Below are 17,307 nucleotides of genomic sequence, written 5' to 3' on the forward strand. Positions count from 1 at the left end.
AACTATTTTGGACTATGAATTGAAACTCTGTCATATCCTTGATAGAAGATATTTATCTCCACCTACAGAAAACTCTGTCTCTCTCTGTCTGTGAGGTTATCATCAGTTCATCAAGGGAACATGGAAGTCAGAGACAATACCTTCCCCAACTTCACCAGGCACTAAGTTTTGAAGCAGAGCATTTCAGTGAAAGACCAGCACCTTGAGGTTGGATAATTTAAAGAGGAAGAGGCCCTGTGTGCTTTATGACATTGTCAGATGCTGCTGCTGTGATCAAAACAAACATGAATCGGCCTCAGTTTGGTAAGTGTTTCACCGAATCACATCGGCTGTCTCTCTCAATATGATGGCAAAATAATTTGTTTCATCAATTTCAGTCTGCGGTCTTAAAAAAACAAGAAGCTTTTGGATGGTTATAGAAAGGCTTGAGGCCTGAATAACATAATCCGTCCAAATGCAGTTAAAGGTGATGATTCCTGCTTGTTATAGTTTGCAAGCAGAATCAAAATGTACTTTTTCAAAGGTACTGAAACTAATTAGGAGCCATAAAAACACAGCATTTTTGTGCACATGTTTTGTTTGATTTGTAATAACAGCTCAGAGTGCAACTGATACAAAGGGAGTCTAAGGCTTTTTATTAGTCTACTGCTAATGTTCACTAATGCTCAGCTCAACTACTCTGCGTGAAAAGATACTAAGGTACAGCGTTTACTTAAACGTTTACTGCTACTTTACGCTTCTCCTGAGAGACATACTGTACTTGTAGTCAGCTACATTTGGCAACTGCAGTCGCTTCTTAAATTAAGCATTAGTACACCACACATATAAATACTCTGTTATGCAGCATATAAAGCACTTAAAATCGACTTAAATACGAGTCATTACATCATTAAAGACCTTTTAACGTGTTAATGACTCAACAAGATAATCATACAATGTAATATAGTTGTTAGAAGTAAAAGTACCTAAAGCTTTTTGTTGTAATTTTTAACTGGAAGCTGCTGGGGGGTGTTTGTACTTCTGAATGATTCTTACATAACAACGCATTTTATCGTGAAAATGAACAATGACTATGGCACTCTCCCTGTGCTTACCCTTAATATGCAGCCGTCTCTCGTTGACATTCTGGCGAACGACGTGGCTGATCTTATCTTATCAATATAACTGGTTTATAAGTTACTGTACGCTTGTCATATGGCGTTCACAAATTAGAGGCCAGCGCTTACCGACTTTTTCATCCCCCCAACATCACTGCAACCCGCGTCCCACTCTCGATAAGGCCTTTGGGACTCACTGCCATTGGGTGTCGCTGTGCGCGTAAAGTCTCAGCCGGCAGGTTTGGTCCGAACGGACCTCAACACAGTCTGAAGTGTCAGACAGTCTTGTTAACACGTGAGAAATTCAGTGTGTGGAAGAAGGTGAAAGAGGGGGAGACCGGGAGAGAGGGGGCTGCAAATTTACGCGGAAGAGAAGTTTTTGAGAGAGAGCTGGACACTGAGGGAACTGCGGAGATCTTATTGAGGGAATGCCGAAAAGGGGAGAAGACATACGGCCAGAGCACCAGACATGAGTCCGAGGTAAGATTGAGAAACGGGTAGAAAGGCGGGGATGGCACACAGGCAGACGTGTCAGAATGAGCAGTTTTATTGAATTACAGAGATGAGTTGATCCAATTACTGTATGCTTCCCCAGGTCTTTTCCTTTTGAGCAGATTGATGTAACCCGTACTGACAGAGACGGTAACATCTGGATTATAGCACCACCGCTCATTTGATATGCAATATTTCAGACTTAGGTTTTCTGTTGATATTTGGCAAACAACATGCAAGTTATTCAACTAAACTGGAAACGGGGTGAAAAAACGTTGTGCTGGCACAGAATAGGAAACTGTAATAGATATTAGATAAAGTTTCACGTAATTAATTTAAATACTTTATAGAGAAGCTGCAAAGGACTTCTTCAGAAAAGGGAAATACAATTTCTGTTTATCTAAAAACCGTCATCATGGCACTACCTGCGAGGGCGCACAACTTTGACTTCATTACTTATCTTAAAAATATGACATCAGAGGAAGAGCTTGATTATTTTTAAGTAGCCAAGAAAAGGCCCTCGTGTCATCGAGTTGCTAGTTTCCCTTTGTATCCCAAACTCGTACTGGTGTTTGGTTCAGTCACCAATCCGGGTCATGATCGAGGGCTTTAACTGCGCAACAGGTGTTTTACCTGAGCGGGTGAGGGAGAGCGCACGCGCGCGCGAGAGAGAATTTTAAGGTGCCCAAAGTTTATCTAACCTGCTTTAACTTTCCCTGTAACGGAGGCTAATTGTTTTCTTTAAGGCTCGTATTGTGGCAGGTTTTTGTCAGGGGAAGTCTGGAGAAAAGGACACGGACACTTTTATTTTAACCGTTTTTTTGATTTATTCAATGAAACGGCTTCAATTATACAATATCAACACATTTATTCCCTTAGTGATTTGTGATTGAACTTGATTGAATTTTGAGCTGAGTTTTGAAGAAAAAAATAAAAATAAAATCAGCGTCGTTATGGAAGAAGTCTGACTGCTTTAAGCTCCTGACATGTTATTGACAACGCAAGCTATTTCCGTCATTACGCTTCTGTCTAAAATTAAGGTGGGCTACCTAAGGATCATAGGTATAACACACACATATGTATACAATTGCTGCCTGTCTCTTTAAGACGATGTGTTGAGAAGTTCAAGTCGGGGTCACATGAAGTTCCTGCCCTCGATTTTACCTTTTAGTTTTATTATAGACTGACATCACACGGGGCGCTAAAACACTTAGGGCGCATAGAGGGTCCATTATCATCCCTGTGCGCGTTATTGCTCCAACTCAAAAATAGCTAAGGAAATTACTTGAAAAAAAGGGAGGAAAATGATGCTGTACTAAGCACGTATTTTTTTTTTATAGGAGGGGACGAGAAAGAGGGGAGAGGAGGGACAGAGAGACAGAGAGACAGAGGGAGAGGGAGGAAAGTGGGTGGGAGGACGGACCTAAGGAGTGAAAAGAAATTCATATCAATTAATAATCATAAAAAAAAGAGCTGGCAGACGAGCTCGGAAAACTGGCATGGTTTTTTGGAGGCTGGCAGTTCAAAGCTGAAACGTCAGATATGACTCCTAGAGACTGCTGAGATGATCATTAAGGGAGACTTAGATCGGATGGCAGAAGACATCGGGCATGCAGGTAAGAGCTGATATGTACAGAGGCAAGAAGAGGGGAAGGATGACATTTCTATTAATAATGACTGAACTCTGTGCGTGCTTTCAGAAGGAAACTTCCTGGAGTCGATGAGATATTAGTGGAACTTGTTTTACAACATATGGCGTCTTTCTCTGTTTTTTAAATCCTGTTTTAATTCGGACACGGAACATTGCACATGTTCTTTATAGCGCATTTAATTCGCATTGGTTGAAACATAGAATTGTTTAATACCTTGTTCCTTACGTTATAAAAAATTGTCACGTAAAGAGGAAGCTGGTAATTTGTATATTTCTTCAAGATCACGCCGATGTAACCGGCGGTTTTCAAATAAAAATAATCTGACACGCTTCGAGTACAAAACAAGAAAAAAAATCCCTCTGTAAAATGAGATTTTAACGTGTTTTATATTGACTGATAGTGTATTTGAAAAAAACTTTAAAAACGTTAAAAACTCAGAATTAAAACTATAAATACATTTTTAAAAAGCTGTATTTAGTAAAATAAATGTCTTATAAATTTGTCAGGGATGCTGCAACAAAATCCTTAAGCAAAGTCCTCACTGGGGATCTGTCTTTATGTGTAACAACAGCAGTGCGGAGCTTAGGTGAGGACACAAGCGCAGGAGAGCGTTATATGAATTTTTTTTTTTTTTGTGGGGGGTGATTTGCAGTGTATAAATTTCTGGTTTCCTTTGTACAAGTGGAGACTTTACACAGCTGCCCGGAAAGAGATGCTCTCTCAATGCTGCTGACAGGTCTGAAAAGGGAAAAAAGAGTTGCTATAAGAAACAGCTGTGTGATACACCTCGTAGCGCAATGAGGTGAAATCGGCCTGTTTCTGGAGATGATTTCATTTCTTTTTCTTCTTCTTCTTCTTTGGCGGAGATAAGGAGAAGCAGAGGGTAGATGAGGCGCTGCAGCGCAGAGGAGATGCATTCACTCGTGACTCGGTTTACTGCTCAGTGTGTGAAGGGCAAATTAAAACGTTAGAAACCGAGAGGTCGGGTCCTCTCGGCGACTCACGAAGGCGGGACACGACTTTTTGTTTTGCGACATGTAGTATTCCGATGTGTATGTACATGTATATTTTAACAGTGAAATCAAAGCCAACACCGAAGTTAAGAATTTACTCCTTAATAATCGCACAGGAAAACAATAATAATAACTGCATCCAAGCAAGCTGCAGAAATTATTATCATACATATTGTCTTTGATAATTGCTTAGGGGAAAAAAGGAAATTAAAAAAAGGAACGACTTGCTTTGAAAACTTTAGTATATCATTTAAAAAACAAGCAAACAGGTTACCTCCGTAATACTAGCATAGAAGTTTGGATTATTATAATGTCATGGTTAATATGACCATCTCGTTATCTCATTGTTAACTCAGTTACAATCTACATGAAGAAGATGTCACCCTCATGTCTTTATCAGTAGTCTATTTCTAAATTTGTGATGATTTTTAGGATTATAGAAATATAGAAATCAAACAGGAAAATGATTAACTGCCCATCCTGTTTACTGATGTGACGAAAAAAAACCCAAACTGTCAAATATAATCACTAATCATCACTGCAAACACCCAGTCTATTCATTTTTTTCCCAAACTTCAAACTCTAAAACAGTTAGCCTCCATTGAGTCACAAAAATGACAAAATAAATTAGGTGGGCTGAAGTTGTAAAAAAGTACGGTAAAAGTCTTTGCGAAAAATTTACACTGACTTTGTATTTATTCTAAAATAAACAAGGCTATAGGAATATGGGTCCCAAATTGAAAAGAAAGAAAATAAAACATCAGCACAACGTTTTAAGCAGATGTGTGGCGTGTTTATATGACTGAGGCTGTATGCAGAGGTAGGAAGTTTAGTCTTGCTTCACCCCAAACCACAAAAGTGACAAAACAGACAAAACTTAGAAACAATGACTATTAATCTAATGCAAAAAGGTGAATGTCATTGCCATAAACTACATAACAATCATAAGAGATTTTCTAGCCTGTTCAGGGGTCTTTTAGAAGAAAGCTATCAATCTACGAGGGAGCTGTAAGCTTCCCTCAGGAAACTGCACTGTATGTGCAGTCTTGAAGAATAACATTACAGCGCATGTTTAACATAACAAAACAAGCAGTTTTTGTGGCTTATTATAGGCTTAAAATGTGTTTTCAAGTTCACGGCATGTAGCAGGTTCTCTTTAAGATGTGTTCTCTGACTAAATATTGCAATCATCGATAGCTTCCTAACAGGATGCAGCCAGCTTACACATGGCCTCAAGATCAAGCGTTTTGTATTACATCTTTTACTGTAATGTTTCACTTTTTGTCAGGGGCTATAGTAAGTCGAGAGTTTATTTAAAGGGCAAGTTGTAGCCTGTCAAACAACTCAAAGAGCAAAAGCATAGAGGTCTTTGTTGTCTTGATAGTAAACTCACAAACACTGTGCCTGTTGTTATCACAAAACATTACTAAAAAAAATTGTTAGGCTGTATCCACAGGACATTGCAGGTGCACATAGATGTTGTAATATGTCAATTAAGAAAAAGATTTTTATGTACTGTGAAGAAGTATTTAATCAGAAGTCAGGATATAAAGAAGGCTTAGTTTTCTGCCAGGCTTTCTGATGAAATTCTAATGCTTAAATGTGCACTACAAACCACATACAGGAGAGAATGTACACAGTCTGTTAACATACGGTTCAGAGTAACAAGTAATCAGCTCAGTGCGATGAAGACTGCAACAGCTCAGCAAGTTATGGAAATTACTCGGTCAATTCTTCATATTTACTTAGATCTTAAACTCGTTTGATGTCATGAAAATTTCTAGTAAATTATGTCCGCTGAAAGCCGAAAAGAAGAGAAGCCGGCGGTGGATGCACTTCACATGTCAGCTGGAAACAGGATGGAGTGTGAGCCCACGTACTACCCTTACTAGAACTGTCTTTTTAAAAGATATACTTCCGATCATACAATAGTTCAGCTGTACGTGTGGAAATGACGACATGACCTTTTAAAAAAATTCAAAATGAATTATTTTTTTTAAAATGGCATTTGTTGTTAAAAACAGAAATTTCCTTTGATATTTATCGCATGATGCTTATCAGATGATCACTTGCTGGACTTGACTGTGACTTGTCATTTTCCATTTTGTGAGTCATGACATTTCTGTCTGATTTCGCAGCTCTAATGCTGAACAATCAACATTTTAAAAATGCTCAGTCTTAGCTGTGGAAGATTTTTGGAGGAAAAAATTGACACATTTTGCTCGGGAATTGTCATAATTCCTCAGTAACTCATTTGTCAGGTTTTTTTTTTTAAACTCATACTTCTCCCTTCTTATGCTGAGTGTGTACACTTAATGAAATAAACAAGAAGTGAATGAGCTGGTGTCAGGAAGACAGCGATCAGATGGATGACACGATATTTATTTAGCTGCTTGTTTCCCATCAGTGAGACTGAGCCTTTAGGGACAGTTTGAGACGTTTAATCTTGTAAGTAAACTAGGCTCAGATGCCACTGATTGAACAATACGTGGGATTTCATTCGTGCAGCCAATATAGTTTGTTTTAAGATTGGTGGAACAATTACTGTCGGGATTTGAGCGTGTACATGTGCATGTTTGTGCGCGTGTGTGTAGGCGCACACTGGATCTTTGAAACCTACCTCAACGTAGCGTATTGAAACACCTAATGTTGATTTACATCCCGTGCGCTCAGTGTTCCTTATATGACTGGGCAAGAAGGGGAGCTGAAATCTCGATCTTTTTTTGGATGTGTCCTTCCCCCACAGGTTTATACCTGCTCTTCGTCATATTAGCAAAACATTTGTCCCTAAGCTTTGTTTAAAACTGTGTGCAGCACTTCTGGAATACTTTATCAGGAAGCCAGCAATTACAAAATATATATTTGTGGCTCTCTCTCTTGAGCTCTTTCTCTTTTTTTGCTTGCTGCAGAGGAAGTGAATGCAAAGACTTGAATTTCTTATAATGAGAAAACCACTGCAACTGCTCACCTTTTGCAAAAGTTCACTTCTACCGAGTGGCCTTTCCGTGCACTTTCCACACATAAGTTTTGCACTTTACTGTCAAAGCTGGTCAATCTGCTTAAATAGCTGTTACGCAAATAATAAGCGAATCATAAAAGCGTAACTGTGAGCTTCCATTAAGACGTATTTAAGTATTGTTTATGTTTTAAAAGAAAATCTGACAGCGGTTAATTCATCTTAATAAGTGCATCCATATGCGAGGTCTTTTTTTTAATGGTTTACATTACTAGCCCGTTTGCTGTTAAAGCTTTTGGCACTCAAACTTCTGAAAATATACTCTGATTTAATGTAATGTGTTTATTGTAACTTTTGATAGATTGTGATTATGAAATGCATCAATAATACTTTTAGTGGTGCAGAAAATTGCACATTAATTGGCTTATTGTGACTTGAAATGATGACTGCTGCATGACGTTTTACAGATATCTGTTGTTGCAGGTGGTGGACTGAAAACAATGCTGGATGCCATGGAAGTTCCAAGTCATGCTAGGGATCTCCTCCTGCAACTCAACAGCCAACGCACCAAGGGCTTCCTGTGTGATGTTATCATCGTGGTGCAGAACGCCCTCTTCAGAGCTCACAAGAACATTCTGGCTGCCAGCAGCCTCTACTTGAAGTCTTTGGTGGTCCATGACAATCTCATCAACCTCGATCACGAGATGGTGAGTCCAGGGGTCTTCAGGGTAATTCTGGACTACATCTACACAGGCCGCCTTAGTGATGGAGACCCCACTTCTCCAAATGAACCAAATCTAGGGGCTGTCTTGGCAGCAGCCAGCTACCTTCAACTGCTTGACTTAGTGGCTTTGTGCAAAAAGAAGCTAAGAAGAAATGGCAAGTACCCTCCCCGCCCAAGTCCAGCATTTCTACCCTACTCAAAGATGGGGCCAAATAGCATGGGTTTAGGGAGTGGTGGCAGGTATAGGGTTTCTACTCCTGTCATTCAATCCTGTCCTCCAGGCGGAATTTTGAACAGCCACGGACCCCGGGCACTACCACCAGAGGAGCTTGTTCCACATCGACTAGCTGTTCATACAGGAGAGTTGTATGCTCCCACCTCCACCCAGGGCTCTCAGGTGTTCCCCTCTCTGCAGTCACCTCTGCCTTCTCAGCTTGGGCGTGCAGCCCTATCCGACAGGAACTGCTCACCCAGCTTCGGCCTTGATCTCTCTAAGAAAAGCCCCACCTCTCAGTCTCAGCTCACACCTTCTCAGACCCATCTGGGGAACACTCATAATGACGAGGAGCGAGATGGGACTCTGAGTGACCGCACAAGTCCTATCCATGGGATGAATGGCAGAGCTTTCCCCTCAGAAAAAATGGAATCAACTGACCAGGGAGGCTCCCTCACTCCGCCACCTTTTCCACCGCTCAACCAACCGATAGCCCCGCACCTTCCCCACCTGCATCGCTCAGGTTCCCAGGGGACAGACCGCTACCCATGCCCCCCAAGTCCGGACACCCCCACGGAAGGCGGAGAGGCAGGCAGAGAAATGGGCAACATCTACCGCTGGGTAAAACACGAACCGCTGTCATACACAGCTGAAGATGAAGATGAGGATGAAGATGAAGAGGAAGGGGGTGAAAATGGAGATCAGCATCATAACCATCACAAGACTGGGGAGGAGAGTGAAGGAGCAGATGACAAGAGCGGGTCAGGCACAGAAGAGACAGGCAGCAGTGAGGGTCGCCCATCCCCGACTGGACCAATGGGGAGGTTCCACATGCCGTACGAGCCGGAGAGCTTCGGGGACAATCTGTATGTGTGCATTCCCTGTGACAAAGGCTTCCCAAGCTCAGAGCAGCTCAATGCACATGTGGAGACACACACGGAAGAGGAGCTGTACGGCAACTCAGGCGGGGACATAGGAAACGGCAATAACAGCAGCAGCAAAAACATGAGCAGTAACACAAACGGTTATGGAAGCCTCAACAGCAGCAACACTCTGAACAGTTTGTCACACCTGGAGACCAAGTCGAGCCAGCTGAATCCAGCGAGCATCGGGGAGATGATTCGACCCTACCGCTGTTCCACCTGTGACAAGTCTTACAAAGATCCAGCCACTTTGCGCCAACATGAGAAGACCCACTGGCTGACACGGCCTTACCCCTGCAGTATTTGTGGCAAGAAATTTACACAGCGCGGTACCATGACCCGCCACATGCGTAGCCACCTGGGCCTCAAACCTTTTGCCTGTGACTCCTGTGGCATGCGCTTCACCCGGCAGTACCGCCTCACTGAGCACATGCGCATTCACTCTGGTGAGAAGCCCTATGAATGTCAGGTGTGTGGGGGAAAGTTCGCTCAGCAGCGCAATCTCATCAGCCACATGAAGATGCACAGCAGTGGAGGGACTGCAGGGAGCCTGACCACAGATGGGAAACTGAAGCTGGACTTTGCAGAGGGCATTTATCCTCTGAGTAAATACACAGCAGAGCATCTTGGACTCAAACAAGAGAAGGCTAGTGAGCTTCTCATCCAAGCGCAGCAGCAACTGGTGGCTGATGCAAAGGTCATGGAGAGCCTGTATCCACTCTCCAAACTGGCCTCTGAACACCTGGGCCTCACCCACGACAAGATGGACATCCTGGGCCAATCACTGCCCCCACAGGCCCTCTCTGACGCCCGAACCATCGACCGCTACTCACCAAGTTAAGACATGTGATATCACCGATAAGTCTGTGTGCACACACAATTTGCAGTATCCTTATTCCATTCACCTCAACTCAATATCTCTGCACCTCAGACTCAGGCCATAAACAATTGGTCTGCTAATGCACACCAAAATGTGTAGACTGTAAGTGCCTTTCTATGCATCTAATGTATCCTAAAGACCTCCTTCATAAAGGAGCTTTGTGCTATTACGTGACCAAGGGACACTCACTTTAAAAAAAAAGTACAGTATTTATGTACAGTGTATGCAAAGAAACTTTTTTTCCTATGATTACAGCCATTGAGCCAAAGTGAAAAATTGAAAACCAAAATGAAAATTGTTTTATTTATTTTTTATTATGGTGGAATCCAAAGAAAACAAAAACTATCCCTGACCCTAAACCTGTGTACTATTCAACTTTGTAAAAAAAAAAAAAAAAGAAAGAAAGAAAAAGCACATAAGGACAAATTTCAGGGTTTGTCCAGAACTTTTATAATATGAATAAGGCCACTCACCTGGACTTTAAAGGAATGGGAGTACATTTCGTCTGTTTTTTTCTATTATTTCATTTTTTAATTTCCTGTTTTTGGGGTACTGGACAATTTATGTATCTCGCTCTCCAGCTTCTCACCATCTTGGGAAATGACTGAATGATAAGAGCATTTTGATAGTCACCAGGGCAATATATTCCCCAATCACCATTTATTTTAAAGTAACACCACTCACCACTCTGCATATTTGTGTGGATAAAGGGCTTGTACTATATGACAGCAGTTGAATCCACCTTATGCCCAGCTTTCAACCACTTATGAGCCGAAACTTCCTGTGCAGTTCGACAACCACCCCTTTGCGCTCAGTTGTTATTGAGATGCAGCAAGCACAGCCCTGTGATCTCATAACTGGGACATGATTGCACATACCCAACTGATGACACACTAATCCCCGTTCACGGCCAGTGGAGCTTCATCTTATGGTGTACATGAAGCATGGGTGTTGCCGCTGACATTGTGCAATTATTACAATTATGGATACAGTTGAGCATAGAGGCAGGGGTAAGGAAGGGCTTAATGACACAGAAATCTGTCATTTACTGTCATCAGCAGTTAAACCATTCATTGATGATTAATCGTGAAGCAGCAGTAGTCAGAGGCTTTGTTGGATGCTTCTCTGTTCCACCGTCCGGCCTCTCATTTGACCTCCCTCCCCTGTAGTCTGTTGTCTGGGAGCCCCGCTACTGTTGACAGGCCAAAGTGAGTGCTCTACTCAGCCCTTTGCCTTAGAAGCACTCCAAACACCGGATGCATATACGCTCCCCCTTCACACACAGCAAGCTGCTAATCTGTCAGTGATATGAACATAAGAAGGGGTTTGTGGGTCTTCCTTGGAAGCCAGCGGGTGAGTAGCACTCCCAGCTGCTGTGCTTCAGTAATCCCTGTGAAATCTCACTTTCTCCTGGACAATTCACACTGCTCGCTGGCGTGATGTCCCATTTCATGCCTGCCATTGTACCCCTCTGATCCACTTATTAACATTAGATCCCAGCCTAGCAAATGTGTCCTGGCCTTGCCTCTCGGCCCTGCTGGTATTAAATGCGGAAACAATGAATGACTGATTTGTGTGTTGGCTGAGCAGCCTGAAAACAAAAGAGCACTTAAAGATTGTGGGTTGAAGGCACATTTTTGTTTGTAAATCTTTATTCCAAAAAAAAAAGAAGTTGCATTTTTTTTCTTCTTTTTTTGGGTCTTTGTCCACTTTTACTAGTCCTCAATTCAGATTAGAAATGTTTGACCACTATAGTGCCGATGCCAACCTCAGAGGGTGAATGTGAAGATTAAAGCCATAAATACACTGTGATAGACGTAGTGAATCATAAAGGCTAAAAAAAAAAAATCATACAGTGTGCCTTACTTACTTTTCCTTTTTCTTTTTAAATGTAACGATAATTTAAGGGCTTATTTTCTGTAGCATATGATCATATCAAACATGTTGTTTCTTGTCACTTTTCTTCATTTTAATTTGAACTGAAAGCAGCGCACGTGAAATTGGTGCTTACCTCAGGACTGAACCCAGCGTGGAGATGCTAATCTTTTGTAAACTATAGATCAACAGTATCAACACACATACATGCACACACTCACCCACACTCACCTTAGTATTTTTTTTTTTATTAACAGGATCGTTGTCCTGTGTTAAACCTGTGGTTAATTCTTTGTTTATCCATTTGTTGTTACAGTTTTGTTGTGGAGAGATAAGGTGGTATTAACATTTTTGTTATAGTACGTGGTATACATTTTTTCTATTTTGTCTTCTTCAATGACATTTATGTCTGACCAGTTCCATTGTTGTAACATAAGGCAAAGCCATTTATGCTTGTACCTTAAGTGCTTGTCGATATCTGAACCACAGTTTAGTAAGTATGAAGGCAGCGAGATCAATATATTACAGTAAAGTTGAGCTGACAAGCTTTGTGTTGTGAAATATCTCCCTCTCTCTCTGTGTCTCTCTCCCTCTCTTGCTCTCTCTGTGAAAGACATGATGCATCATCTGTACTTCCTTAAACAGACACGCAGTGGCTTTGCTGGTTGACTATGAAAGCTAGCCTCGTAATGTTTGGCCCCCTTTTCCTCAGAGGTTAGTGAACTTTTGACAAGAGTCAGACGGAGGTCGCTCATGCACACAAGCACACAGGAAGCCAGCTTGTTTTGTTTGGTGCTCTGCAAAAAAAGAAAAAAAGGAAAAGAACATAGCAGAAAAAATAAAAATAAAACCAGTAGAGGCTTCATCTACAAACGTGTGTGTATGTGTTCAAAACCTAAAAAACAGGCAGAGGCAGTCGTGAGAATTTCCACACTCCCCTTCACTAGTTAAAATAACATACCGCTTCCACTGTCACACCAAATCTGTATAAGAGGGAAGACCAAGATAATGCCCGAGCATTTCTGTAGGAAGCGCACTGTTTGAAATCTGCTTAATTTCATTTATGTGCGAATGTTACTGGAGGGGAGCGTTTCACGTCTTTAGAAAGGGGAAGCAGTTGCTTGTCTGTTTGTGTGTCCCTGTGCTATTTAAGCGCATGAAGGCCTGGTAATGCATGTCCTGGGAATAGGGTTGGTGTGAAGGAGAAGAGCTGAGGAGCAGGAAGTGAACTTTTGGCTGGTGTGTTGTGCTGAGCAGGATGTGCCGTGTGTTTCTACTCAGAAGCAGATAGAAAGACGGAGAACGGGGAGGGAGAGGAGCAGGGAGAGCACAGCAGGGTGGATGCGAGCCATTGTCCTAATATGAAAGCCTGTCCACACTTCTGAAACTCTCCATTCAGAAAACAAGTAGTCTGTATCTTCTCTTTTCCTTCCCCTTGTTGCTTTTTGGGAATAAATCTCTGCTCAGTATCACAGTGATGTTGCATTGAAGGCTTTCAAGGGCTGCATGGTGAGACATTTAGATGCTTTGTTAGAATTTGAGGATATTGTGGACTCAATGCTTTTGGCATCCTCGTGGTTTTTTAAAATAAATTTCCCCTCTATTTGCTATATATCCATATTTTGAACATTTTATTTAAATTTGAGGCAAGACTAAATAATAGGAAGACCCCAGTGAGTGTATTGTAGAGCCTAATTGAAAAACTTGGCAGTGCTTCCTTTGCTCTGTGGTTGTTTCACTTAGTCTAATTAGAAGAGCCTTGTTTCAATTTACTGATGTAGCCACCCACCCCATGGGGTTTATGCCCTTTGCCTTTGTTAATGTTATTTATATGACAAGTAAGCCCAGCAAAACTCTTATTGCCACCACAGTGGTTTTGATGAAGATGTTTGGAGCGTAACATAATTAGGCATCTAAAGAGTTTATTAGTTAAATGAATTTTTAGAATCAAATGAGTGAATGCAAATATAAATGAATGCACTAACAAAAGCCACAAAAAATTAGGTGTGGGTTGTTTTTGTACTTTACTTGTCATGTCATTTCCCCTTTTTTAATTTCTTTCTTTTTTTATGGCAACCATCCCAGTCCTGTAACTTTTTGTAACACTAACATTATAGAAGTTAAAAGGGCTCTGGATGATCTGCAGTAGCATCTCGTGGACCAAAAAAGGATTTGGCTTTAACGTTAAAAAATGCAAAGCATGCCTTTAAGCTTTCTTCCAGTCGCAGGAGGCCAAGGTCACCTCTGTGCCGCCTGTCGGCATCACAGTCTGAAATCATACCACTGTTTGACATTTATTATATTTTGCAAGGTGTGCCACAAAAGACTGAAGCTTTCGATAGACATCGCAGATGCACAAAACTAAACTCAGCAACAAACGTTGAGGTTTGCATCGGTGAGCTTAGCTTGTAACCATCTTTACCTTGTTAGGAAAGTCATTATCAGTGTGGGTAATCGTGAGAACGTGAGCACAAGTTACTATTGTCCTGTGTACAGTACATATTTTTCTATTTATGAGCACTTATGTTTAAATATAAGCTAGAGTCAGATATTGATATTCAAGCCTAAGCTTGTCCTTTAAATGGGAAAACTGACTCTGAAGTCAGTCAGTTCAAACGTGCCTTCGGTATAAAAAGTATGAAGTTATCCTGCAATAAATTGTACGACTGTAGCATGGGGAGGTTTCTGATGTGGCTACTTAATGCACCTGCCCATCTACATGTCTGAATGCCTTTCCCACAGTGTAGCAGGGTGAAGTACAAGGGAGATACCTGACACTTTCGAGGCTCTTTATTACAAGCAGCTGCTTTTGATTTATTTCTCTGAACTGCACTTTTCTGGAAAAATCATTGTATTGTGATTTTTTATTGCTCTTATGATCCCCTAGAAGTCCCACAATTGCCTTTCCTCTGGCACTTTGCTTCCTTTTCTTCCTCCCTCCAGTGCAGAGCTCGGCCACACTCGTTCACCGCCCTCGTACCCTCAAAGCACAGCTTCCCTCTTCACCTCTCTCTGTGCCTTCTCTCTTCTTACACTTAACACAAACCGCTGACCCACAGCACCCGCTGCCTCCCCTCCTCTCCCATGATCCACTTACTTCCAGCTGTTTTTCATGCTGAAGAAGACAGTTGTCTAAATGTTTATGTGAAGAGCTACTTTCTTTTTCTTTAAGCCCTGATCAATTTCCAAAATGAACTTTGTGGCATGTGTTAAAATACAACAAATGACGGACCCAAAAAAACCCTGTATTTGACATCATTATTGTATTGTGATCTTCAAGCCAAGGAATGGCTTACAAAGGAGAGATTAAAGACATCTTATTGTTGTAGAGGAAATGCAGAATAATGTGAGAGGAAATGTTCAGGGAAAATATGCTCAGAAAGATGCCAGTAAAGTAAACATGTATGAAATTGCACAATTGAGTCGGGCCTCAGCTGCACCAGCCAAGTCATGCGCTGAGATGGAGAGAACAAACAGAGAGAGGGTTGAGAGGAAAAGAAGCAGAAACAGAGAGAAAAATAGCTTGTGCTTGATAGTCTTAACCTTCAGTAAATAACAAAGGAAAGCTGGCAGCGTTGTGTGTGTCTGCTCACCACTCTTTTTCCACCCGCTTCCAATTTAATCTTATGAGGACATGTTTATTTTTCTTTTTTTTTTTTTTATCACTGCAGGTCAATTTCAGGTTTTTAATTTTAACGTTCATGTCAGTGTGACATTGGAAATGACACCCTCTTTCCAGGCCTAGCAATTATCACCAAATCAGCACATGACCTACAGTAGGCTCTTTGTAGCGAAATAGTGAAGGGGCTTCTGTCTGTCCATATCCTCCTGCATCTGTTTTGTTTGGATCTCTTTTTCTCTCTCTACCTTGAACACATACAAAGTCCACTGAGTGGACCTTGGCTTTAATTGCTTAGTTTACAGTGCACAACTTCTGCTCCAGAAGTTTAAATCTGAAGACAAACAGAGAGCTAGGACAAAACAAGCAGGAATTTGGTGCAGTGAAAGTCAGCCGGGGGAGAATATTCGATTGTATATCTCTCTAACACACTCCTGCTCACGCACACATAAACACACAGCTGGATGGCAGACTGCTGCTCCAGATTAGGTCAGATTTAATTAGCTTGCTCTGCTCCGTTTGGAGTGTCGCTTCTTGTAGAAAAACCCATTTTTAAAGAAAGGCGATTCCACTGACGGCTTTCACCCGTCACACGCTGAAACCTGTGCCAAAATGTTACAGAGCCTCAGGGTCCTCACACACACTTACGTACACAAAGGCACAAGCATCTATTTTGGTTTTGGAAAATCGGTAAGGAGAAGTGTAGAAATGATGGATTATGATCTAATGAAGACCACTTTGACATTTTGAGGTGGTTGTGCCCGACTGTGGTTCAGGGACAAATATGTTATGCAGGAACACAGGCTGCCACGTAGACAATTGTAGCTGTGAATAAATGGAAAAATGCATGGCAGAATACATGCATCACAAATTTACAATGGAAATTAGATTTTTTTTTTTTTTTTTTTTTTTAGTAGACGACAGGATCATATTTCAGCAGGCATGAACCAGGCGTGCCAGAAGCATCAGCAGCGTCCGGTGTTTTTGTTACATGGTTTTACCTTTTATACCAAAATGACAAGTAAAAGCAATACACTTAAACCAAAACAGTATTTTCTCTTTGTGCATTCTGCGTATTTCAGTGTCTATATTGATCTTACTTTGCTTTAGTGAAATGAATGTATTTATTGCATGTCAAAAGTTTTATAGGTAATTTCTTTTGTGTAAATTCTTATTGTGGGTTTTTATCATTTTATTTGATTATGGTGTCTCGATAAAATGTTGATAAGGCTTTTATTTTTTTTAAAAGCCAATGTGAAAAATGTCTTTTCTTGTTTGTTTGTTACTATACTCGAAATCAACTTGGCAATAAAATGAATTGCATAACGGATTTACACGGACGTTTGTCAAGTTATTTAATTAATTTGCACATCCAAATCAAATAGTCCAGTAAATGATCACATTTATATTTTTATTAATTTAATTACCCTTGATTACTGCAGTGCAAAATCTCTCATAACAAAACTTGTTGTAGACCACTGCAATGATTTGTGTTTTTGGAAAATTTATTTTGCATGAAATGAGTTTTACATTAAAAGAAAGAATGGGACATAAGACCACAGCGGAGACCATTTCACAGCAATGATGACCGCAAAAACGAACGACTTCTGTTCATTTTCCTACAACACGCTGGCCTTCAGGTCTGTATTCTCCCACATGGAGACATGTGAGTGCCTCATTTAAGACAGAGAATTTCAAATGAATCTCATACATCACACACAGTCCACATGCAACAATGAACAGATCCATTACTCTGTCAGCAGGAGCAAAGCCAGCCAGGCAGGCACACACACACACACACACACACACACACACACACACACACACACACACACACACACACACACACACACACACACACA

At 41.2% G+C, this 17,307-nt stretch overlaps 1 protein-coding gene across 2 annotated transcripts; it reads left to right on the forward strand.

Annotated features, from left to right (window-relative positions):
- Positions 1 to 1,513: 1,513 nt before the first annotated feature.
- Positions 1,514 to 16,775, forward strand: hic1 (hypermethylated in cancer 1). 2 transcript variants are annotated; one of them, XM_085430414.1, is made up of 2 exons: positions 1,514 to 1,577; positions 7,694 to 16,775. In XM_085430414.1, the coding sequence occupies exon 2, from the start codon at positions 7,711 to 7,713 to the stop codon at positions 9,910 to 9,912; it is 2,202 nt and encodes a 733-aa protein (XP_085286540.1). In that variant the 5' UTR covers positions 1,514 to 1,577; positions 7,694 to 7,710; the 3' UTR covers positions 9,913 to 16,775. The 2 variants fall into 2 exon arrangements, with proteins under 2 accessions (XP_085286540.1, XP_085286539.1); XM_085430413.1 differs by lacking the exon at positions 1,514 to 1,577 and adding an exon at positions 3,013 to 3,205.
- Positions 16,776 to 17,307: the final 532 nt, after the last annotated feature.

Source organism: Copadichromis virginalis, linkage group LG14 (genome assembly GCF_057382275.1).
Source record: "Copadichromis virginalis isolate Kocher_CV1m ecotype Utaka linkage group LG14, C_Virginalis_male_GT1.1, whole genome shotgun sequence".
Taxonomy (NCBI): domain Eukaryota; kingdom Metazoa; phylum Chordata; class Actinopteri; order Cichliformes; family Cichlidae; genus Copadichromis; species Copadichromis virginalis.

Bases quoted from the DNA above. Each gene is read 5' to 3' on its own strand.
- hic1 (XM_085430413.1), top strand. From the start codon at position 3,154: ATGATCATTAAGGGAGACTTAGATCGGATGGCAGAAGACATCGGGCAT. The intron at 3,206-7,693 runs GTAAGAGCTGAT...CTGTTGTTGCAG, and splicing joins AGAAGACATCGGGCATGCAG to GTGGTGGACTGAAAACAATG.